General features: G+C 56.5%; 1 protein-coding gene across 1 annotated transcript; it reads right to left on the bottom strand.

The window, feature by feature from the left end:
- Positions 1 to 320: 320 nt before the first annotated feature.
- LOC104334304 (gamma-aminobutyric acid type B receptor subunit 1) lies at positions 321 to 9,876 on the bottom strand. Its single transcript, XM_075412200.1, has 4 exons — positions 9,834 to 9,876; positions 2,491 to 2,566; positions 2,206 to 2,409; positions 321 to 553 (listed from the first exon to the last, which is right to left on the bottom strand). Exons 2-4 carry the CDS (start codon positions 2,564 to 2,566, stop codon positions 321 to 323), a joined length of 513 nt encoding a protein of 170 aa, XP_075268315.1. The 5' UTR covers positions 9,834 to 9,876.
- Between the last annotated feature and the right edge of the window lie 487 nt (positions 9,877 to 10,363).

The raw sequence follows: 10,363 nt of genomic DNA, 5'->3' as shown, positions 1-10,363 counted from the left end.
CTGAACCCCCACCCCAGGCACCCCCCAACCTCAGGGACACCCCGATGGGGGCCTCAACCCCCACCCCAGGACCTTCCAAACCCAGGGACCACCCCATGGGGTCCTGGTCCCCCACCCCAGGGACCCTCCATACCAAGAGACACCCCATGGGGCCTGATCCCGAACCCCAGGGACCCCCAAACCCCAGGGACCCTCATGAGGACCTGAACCTCCACCCCAGGGACCCCCCAACCACAGGGACCTTCATGAGGACCTGAACAGAGACCACCCAACCCCAAAGACACCCCATGGAGACCTGAACCCCCACCCCAGGGATCCTCCTACCCCATCTCCCCAACTCCCACCCCTGGAGGACCCCACTCACGCTCGCAGATGGGTTTGGGGGTGCTCCAGCGCCCCAGCTTGGTGCAGTTACTGCGGGCGCTGCCCACCAGGCGGAACCCGGGGTTGCAGCTGTACTCGGTCCACGTCCCCTCCACCGGCACCCGCTCCATCGCCCGCGCCACCGCCTGCCCGTTCTCCAGGCTGAGGTGCATTTTGGGGCAGGTCCTCACTGGTTGGGGGTGCAAAGCGGGGTCAAATCCTGCCCAGGGTGACCCCTAGCAGCGCAGCGGGTGCTGGTGGGGTGACAGGGATGGGGATGGGGATGGTGAAGGCGATGGTGAGGGTAATGGTGATCATGGTGATGATGGTGGTGGTATGTGGATGCTAATGGTGATGGTAATGGTGATGGTCATGGTGAAGGCCACGGTACTGGTGATGATGACGGTCATGCTAATGGTGAAGGCAAAGGTGATGGTAAGGGTAATGGTGGTCATGATGGTGATGGTGGTGGTATTTCGATGCTAATGGTGATGGTAACGGTGATGGTGATGGTCATGGTGAAGGCCATGGTGACGGTTATGGTAATGGTGAAGGCAAAGGTGATGGTAAGGGTAATGGTGGTCATGATGATGATGGTGGTGGTGTGTTGATGCTAATGGTGATGGCAACGGTGATGGTGATGGTCATGGTGAAGGTCATGGTACTGGTGATGGTGATGGTCATGGTAATGGTGAAGGCAAAGGTGATGATAAGGATAAAGGTGGTCATGACGGTAGTGGTGGTATTTCGATGCTAATGGTGATGGTAATGATGATGGTGATGGCCATGGTACTGGTGATGATGATGGTCATGGTGACGGTCATGGTAATGGTGAAGGCAAAGGTGATGGTAAGGGTAATGGTGGTCATGATGGTGATGGTGGTGGTATTTCGATGCTAATGGTGATGGTAACGGTGATGGTCATGCTCATGGTGAAGGTCATGGTACTGGTGATGATGGTGATGATGGTGGGGATGGGGACGTTGACGGAGATGGTGATGAGGATGGTGGTGATGGTGAGGATGGGGATGAGGATGGTGATGACGGTGGGGATGGGGGTGAGGATGGTGATGACGGTGGGGATAGGGATGGGGATGGGGATGAGGATGGCGACGATGGTGGGGATGGGGATGAGGATGGTGATGATGGTGGAGATGGTGATGAGGATGGCGACGATGGTGGAGATGATGAGGATGGCGATGATGGTGGGGATGGGGATGAGGATGGCGACGATGGTGGGGATGGGGATGAGGATGGTGATGATGGTAGGGATGAGGATGGTGATGATGGTGGAGATGGTGAGGACGGCGATGATGGTGGGGATGGGGATGAGGATGGCGACGATGGTGGGGATGGGGATGAGGATGGTGATGATGGTAGGGATGAGGATGGTGATGACGGTGGGGATGGGGATGAGGATGGTGATGATGGTGGGGATGGGGATGAGGATGGTGATGATGGTGGAGATGGGGATGAGGATGGCGATGATGGTGGGGATGGGGATGAGGATGGTGATGATGGTAGGGATGAGGATGGTGATGATGGTGGAGATGGGGATGAGGATGGTGATGATGGTAGGGATGAGGATGGTGATGATGGTGGGGATGGGGATGAGGATGGTGATGATGGTGGAGATGGGGATGAGGATGGCGGTGATGGTGGGGATGAGGATGAGGATGATGGTAGGGATGAGGATGGCGATGATGGTGGGGATGAGGATGAGGATGGCGACAATGGTAGGGACGAGGATGGCGACGACACTGGGGATGGGGACAGCGACGGTGACAACGACGGCAACCGCGCCGGCGCCAGCGCCGCGGTGGTGGCCCCGGGGACACTCACGGCAGCGGCTGGGGTGGCCCATGGCGGTCCAGGTGCCGTCGCGCTGGCACTTGCGCACCTTGGGCCCCACGATCTCGCGGTCGGGCCGGCAGACGTACTCGATCTCGTAGTCGAAGGGCAGGAAGCGGACGCTCTGCACCTCCTCGGGGGTCAAGCCCCGGTAGCGGATGCCCCCGTCCCGCGGCGGGTGGATGATCTGGCACCCTGGGGTGGGGGTGGGGGACACCAGTGAGGGGGCGGGGGACGCACGCGGTGTCCCCGTGCGCGCGGGTGTCCCCCCCGTACCTTCGGTCAGGTTGACGTGGACGGCCGCCCGGGTGGGCTCCGCGCTCAGCGCCAGCAGCAGCAGCAGCAGCAGCATCTATAGGGGCGGCGACAGCCCCACACTTATGGGGGGCGGGGGGGGCGGAGCCAGGCGTCCGGACCCCCAGCTCCTGCCTGCGCTTCCCCTGCCCGCAACGGGCAACGGAGTACGGCCCATGGGCCCTGTGTCCCCTATAGAGCATGTCCCCTATAGGGTATATCCCCTATAGAGCACGTCCCCTATAGAGCACGTCCTATAGGCCCTGCATCCCCTATAGAGCACATCCCTTATACAGCACGTCCCCTATAGAGCACGTCCCCTATAGAGTACATACCACAGGCCCTGCATCCCCTATAGAGTACATCCCCTATAGATCACGTCCGCTATAGAGCATGTCCTATAGGCCCTGTGTCCCCTATAGACCACGTCCCCTATAGAGCACGTCCTATAGGCCCTGCATCCCCTATAGAGCACATCCCCTATACAGCACGTCCCCTATACAGCATGTCCTATAGGCCCTGCATCCCCTATAGAGCACATCCCCTATAGAGCATGTCCCCTATAGAGCATGTCCTATAGGCCCTGCATCCCCTATAGAGCACATCCCCTATACAGCACGTACCCTATAGAGCATGTCCCCTATAGGGTATGTCCCCTATAGAGCACGTCCCCTATAGAGCATGTCCCCTATAGAGCACGTCCTATAGGCCCTGCATCCCCTATAGAGCACATCCCCTATACAGCACGTCCCCTATACAGCATGTCCTATAGGCCCTGCATCCCCTATAGAGCACATCCCCTATACAGCACGTCCCCTATAGAGCATGTCCCCTATAGGGTATATCCCCTATAGAGCACGTCCCCTATAGAGCATGTCCCCTATAGAGCACGTCCTATAGGCCCTGCATCCCCTATAGAGCACATCCCCTATACAGCATGTCCCCTATAGAGCACGCCCCCTATAGAGTACATACCACAGGCCCTGCATCCCCTATAGACTATATCCCCTATAGAGCATGTCCCCTATAGAGTACATACCACAGGCCCTGCATCCCCTATAGAGTATATCCCCTATAGAGCACATCCCCTATAGAGCACGTCCTATAGGCCCTGTGTCCCCTATAGACCACGTCCCCTGTAGATCACATCCTGTAGGCCCTGCATCCCCTATAGAGTATATCCCCTATAGAATACATACCCTATAGAGCACGCCCCCTATAGACCACGTCCCCTATAGAGCACATCCTATAGGCCCTGCATCCCCTATAGAGCACGTCCCCTATAGGCCCTGCATCCCCTACAGAGCACATCCCCTACAGACCACGTCCCCTATAGACCCTGCATCCCCTATAGAGCACATCCCCTACAGAGCACATCCCCTATAGGCCCTGCATCCGCTATAGAGCACATCCCCTATAGAGCACGTCCCCTATAGAGCATATCCCCTATAGAGCTCGTCCTACAGGCCCTACACCCCCTATAGAGCACATCCCCTATACAGTACATACCCCAGGCTCTGCACTCCCTATAGAGCACCTCCCCTATAGAGCACATCCCCTATAGAGCACGTCCTATAGGCCCTGCATCCCTATAGAGCACCTCCCCTATAGAGCACATCCCCTATAGAGCACGTCCTACAGGCCCTGCATCCCCTATAGAGCACGTCCCACGAACCCTGTGCCCCCTATAGAGTACTTCCCCTATAGAGCACGTCCTATAGGCCCTGCATCCCCTATAGAGCACATCCCCTATAGAGCATGTCCCACATGCCCTGCATCCCCTATAGAGCGCGTCCCCTATAGAGCACGTCCCACGAACCCTGTGCCCCCTATAGAGCACATCCCCTATAGAGTACATACCACAGGCTCTGCACCCCCTATAGAGCACCTCCCCTACAGAGCACGTCCCACAGGCCCTGTGCCCCCTATAGAGTACTTCCCCTATAGAGCACGTCCCATAGACACTGCGTCCCCTATAGAGCACGTCCCCTACAGAGCACGTCCTACAGGCCCTACACCCCCTATAGAGCACATCCCCTATGCAGTACATACCCCAGGCTCTGCACTCCCTATAGAGCACGTCCCCTATAGAGCACGTCCCCTATAGAGCACGTCCCACGAACCCCGTGCCCCCTATAGAGTACTTCCCCTATAGAGCACGTCCTATAGGCCCTGCATCCCCTATAGAGCACATCCCCTATAGAGCACGTCCCATAGGCCCTGCATCCCCTATACAGCACGTCCCCTATAGAGCACATCCCACATGCCCTGCGTCCCCTATAGAGCACGTCCCCTATAGAGCACATTCCACAGGCCCTGTGTCCCCTATAGAGTACTTCCCCTATAGAGCACGTCCTATAGGCCCTGCATCCCCTATAGAGCACGTCCCCTATAGAGCACATACCCCAGGCTCTGCACCCCCTATAGAGCACATCCCCTATAGAGCAGATCCCCACCCAATCTAAACCCTACTTACACACGCACAACCAACCTACACCCTGCTTACACACACACGGTGCAACCTACACCCCACTTACACACACGTGGTGCAACCTACACCCCGCTTACATGCACAGAGTAAATTACACCCCGCTTACACACACACAGGGCAACTTACACACACATGGTACAACCTACACCCTGCTTACGCACATGTGGTGCAACCTACACCCCACTTACACACTCACAGGGCAACCTACACCCTGCTTACACGCACAGAGTAAATTACACCCCACTTACACACTCAGAGGGCAATCTACACCCCACTTACACACATGTGGTGCAACCTACATCCCGCTTACACGCACAGAGTAAATTACACCCCGCTTACACACACACAGAGCAATTTACACACACATGGTACAATCTACACCCTGCTTACACACTCACAGGGCAATCTACACCCCGCTTACACACACATGGTACAACCTACACCCTGCTTACACACACGTGGTGCAACCTACACCCCGCTTACAAGCACAGAGTAAATTACACCCTGCTTACACACTCACAGGGCAATCTACACCCCGCTTACACACACGTGGTGCAACCTACACCCCGCTTACAAGCACAGAGTAAATTACACCCCGCTTACACACATGGTACAATCTACACCCTGCTTACACACTCACAGGGCAATCTACACCCCGCTTACATGCACATGGTGCAACCTACACCCCACCTACAAGCACAGTGCAAAGTACACCCCACTTACACACGCAGAGTGCAAACTACACCCCACTTACACAGTCTCAGTGCAACTTACACCACACAGAGCAAATTACACCCCGCTTGCACACGCACAGAGCAACTTACACACACAGCGCAATCTACACCCTGCTTACACACGCAGAGTGAAACCTACACCCCACTTACACACTCACAGTGCAACTTACACGCATGTAGTGCAATCTGCACCCAGTTTACACTGCACAGAGCAATCTACACCCTCCTTACACACTCACAGTGCAATCTACACCCCGCTTACACTCTCACAGAGCAACTTACACCACTCTGTGCAATCTTCACCCTGCTTACACACAGAGCAAACTACACCCCGCTTACACACTCACAGTGCAACTTACACCCGTGTAGTGCAATCTACACCCAGTTTACACATGCACAGAGCAATCTACTACCCCCTTACACACTCACAGTGCAATCTACACCCTGCTTACACACGTAAAATGCAACCTACACCCTGCTTACACACACAGAGCAATCTACACCCCGCTTACACACGCACAGAGCAAACTACACCCTACTTACACACACGGCGCAACCTAGACCCCAACTACACCCGCACAGCACAACGTACACCCTGCTTACACATGCATGGTGCAATCTACACCCCACTTACACACACAGAGCAAACTACACCCTGCTTGTGCATGCACAACCAAGATACACCCCACGTAAAATGCAACCTACACCCAATTCACACACGCACAGAGCAGCTTACACCACTCAGTGCAATCTACACACGGCTTACACACGCAGAGTGAAACCTACACCCTGCTTACACACGCAGAGTAAAACCTACAGCCCACCTACACACACAGAGTAAATTACACCCCACTTACACACACATGTTGCAATCTACACACTGCTTATACACTCACAGAGCAACTTACACCGCTCAGTGCAATCTACACCCTGCTTACACACGCAGAGTGAAACCTACACGCCACTTACACATGCACAGAGCAAAACTACACCCTCCTTACACACTCACAGTGAAATCTACACCCCGCTTACACACTCACAGTGCAACATACACCGCACAGTGCAATCTACACCCTGCTTACACACTCAGAGTAAAACCTACACCCTGCTTGTGCATGCACAACCATACTACACCCTGCTTACACAGTCACAGTGTAGCTTACTCTACGCAGTGCAATCTACACCCTGCTTACACCCACACGGTGCAATCTACACCCTGCTTACACCCACACAGTGCAATTTACACCCTGCTCACACATGCACAGAGCAAACTACACCCTGCTTACACACTCACAGAGCAACTTACACCGCTCAGTGCAATCTACACATGGCTTACACACACAGAGTAAAACCTACACCCCGCTTACACACACACAGAGAAAACTACACCCTGCTTGTGCATGCACAACCAAATTACACCCTGCTTACACACACACGGTGCAATCTACTCCCCACCTACACACGCGCTGCACAATGTACACCCCACTCACACACGCACGGTGCAACTTACACCGTGCAGTGCAATCTACACCCCGCTTACACACACACAGTGAAACCTACACCCCACTTACACACGCACAGTGAAACCTACACCCCACTTACACACACACAGAGTAAATTGCACCCCACTTACACACATGGTGCAATCTACACCCTGCTTACACACTCACAGAGCAACTTACACATGCACAGAGCAAACTACACCCTGCTTACACACGCAGAGTAAAACCTACACCCCACTTACAGACACACAGAGTAAATTACACCCCGCTTACACATGCAGAGTGAAACCTACACCCCGCTTACACACGCACAGCACAACCTACACACTGCTTACACATGCATGGTGCAACCTACACCCCACTTACACACTCACAGTGCAACTCACACCACTCAGTGCAATCTACACCCTGCTTACACACTCATAGTGAAATCTACACCCCGCTTACACACGTACAGAGCAAATTACACCCCGCTTACACATGCAGAGTGATACCTACACCCTGCTTACACACTCATAGTGAAATCTACACCCCGCTTACACACGTACAGAGCAAATTACACCCCGCTTACACATGCAGCGTGATACCTACACCCTGCTTACACACGCACAGAACAAACTACACCCCGTTTACACACGCACTGAGAAACTTACACCCAGTTTACACACACTGAGTAAATTACACCCTGCTTACACACTCAGAGTAAATCCTACACCCAGTTTACACACAGACAGAGTAAATTACACCCCACTTACACACACACGGTGCAATCTACACCCTGCTTACACACTCAGAGTAAATCCTACACCCAGTTTACACACAGACAGAGTAAATTACACCCCACTTACACACACACGGTGCAATCTACACCCCTGCTTACACACTCAGAGTTAAATCCTACACCCAGTTTACACACACACTGAGTAAATTACACCCCACTTACACACACACAGTGCAATCTACACCCTGCTTACACACTCAGAGTAAATCCTACACCCAGTTTACACACACAGAGTAAATTACACCCTGCTTACACACTCATGGTGCAACCTACCCCTTGCACACTCGCAGCCGGGCGAGCCACGAGCGCGTCAACACCCGCGCGGCCCGCCCTCCCGCCCCCCGCCTTGCGCCGCCAGCCCCCCGAAATAATTCAGATTTGTTTGATATTTACCCCAATTTAATTTTTTTTTTTTTTTTTTTTTTTAACAAACCATCTGATTTTGGAAATTTGATTTTAATTCTTTGAAAATTCACTTCCCGCCCCCTGAAAATTCGTTTCAGCTCCGTTTTTTCCGTCGATTTTTTTTTTTTTTTAATTTATTCGAGGGCGAAACGAAGCGAGACAAAAATCTAACGGGGCGACGAGAATTTCCCGGCTGGCGCAGGGCGGGCCCGATCCTGGCCTAAGGGGGGGGGGGAATCGGGAGAGGGTGGGGGATGGGGGGCACCCCCAGCTTGTCCCCCGCCCCCCACGGCCTCTTCCAGCACAGCCGGACCGTGGGGGTAATTAACCCCAGCACTAATCAGGGTTAATTAGAGGCGCTAAGGCAGTTGCTTGGTTACTGATGAGCTCGGGAGGACGCAGGCGTGGCCCCCCCCCCCCAGACACCCCCCCCCCCGGCTCCATATTGGCCCCCTCAGCCCACATATTTCCCCCCTCATATAGGAAACCCCAGCCCTATATTCCCCCCCATTGCCCCCCCCCCCGGCCCCATATTAGCCCCCTCAGCCCCATATTGCCCCCCCCCGGACCCTATAGGACCCCCCAGCCCCATAAAGGACCCTCCCAGCTTCATAAAGGACCCCCCCCAGACCCATATAGGAACCCCCCAGACCCATATTCCCCTCCCCTCCCCATACAGGACCCCCCCCAGCCCCATATTGCCCCCCCCAGGCCCCTATAGGACCCCCCCAGCCCCATAAAGGACTCCCCCAGCTCCATAAAGGACCCCCCCCCCAACCCATATTCCCCCCCCCTCCCCATACAGGACCCCCCCCAGCCCCATATTGCCCCCCCCCCCAGGCCCCTTTAGGACCCCCCAGCCCCATAAAGAACCCCCCCAGACCCATAAAGGGACCCATATTCCCAGACCCATATTCCCCCCCCCTCCCCATACAGGACCCCCCCCCACCCCCATATTGCCCCCTCGGCCCCATATTGCCCCCCCCCCCAGGCCCATATAGGACCCCCCCCAGCCCCATATTGCCCCCCCCCGCGACAGCACTTGCTGGGGGAAGCTCATGGGGGGGGGGGGCACCCCATGGGACCCCAGTTTTTGGGGTAGGGGGGTTTTCACGGGGGCGGGGGGGTGAGGTGCTGGGTGCCCCCCCCTTGGCAAACTCCCCCCTCCCCAGCACCCCCAAATTGCCCCCCTCCCGTATTAGGGGGTGTGGGGGCAGGCGGGAGAGGGTCCCAGGATGAGAGGGGGGGTCCCGGGATTTGGGGGGGGGGGGGTGTCAGTGCCCTCCCTCCCCCCTCCCCCAGCTCCCCACCCCCCTCCCTCTTCCCACCCCCCCCCCAGCGTGCCCCACCCCCCCCAGAAAAGGGGGGACCCTCTATTTTTTTCGGGAGGGGGGGGATGGGTGTTGTCTTACCTTGCTCTGGGTTTGTCCGCGGGGGGGGCACAGAGGAGGAGCTGGGGGGGGGGGAGGGGGGCTAAAAATGGGGGGGGGGGGGGCAGCGAGCTCGGCGGGGGGGGGGTGTGGTCACGGAGATTGGGGGGGGTCTGGGGAGATGGGGGGGGGTAGGAGCTGGGATGGGATGGAGTCACGGAGGTGTGGGGGGGGGTGTCACGGAGGTGTCGGGGTGTCACGGAGTGGTAGGGTGGGTGTCACGGAGGTGGGGGGGGGTCACGGAGCCCGGGGGGGGTCCACGGAGCTCAAGGGGGGGGGGCGGGGAGGGGGGGGGAGGATGAAGATGGAGATGCTCCGGGTGGAGGATGGGAAACTCCCGGTGGATGGAGGGAGGGGGAAAAAAAAACGGGGGAAGGAAGGGGGGGGGGGCCACGACACGCGGGGGGGGGCCCACGACACGCGGAGGGGGGGGCCACGACAGGCGAGGGGGGGAGGGGGGCACGGCCTGTCCCGGGGATGGGGGAGCCCGTGTTGGGGGAGGGGAGGGGGGG

This window comes from Opisthocomus hoazin, unplaced genomic scaffold, assembly GCF_030867145.1.
Source record: "Opisthocomus hoazin isolate bOpiHoa1 unplaced genomic scaffold, bOpiHoa1.hap1 HAP1_SCAFFOLD_118, whole genome shotgun sequence".
Classification (NCBI taxonomy): Eukaryota; Metazoa; Chordata; class Aves; order Opisthocomiformes; family Opisthocomidae; genus Opisthocomus; species Opisthocomus hoazin.
The sequence above is the reverse complement of the archived record's forward strand: the minus strand, read 5'-3'. Positions and strand labels throughout refer to the sequence as shown.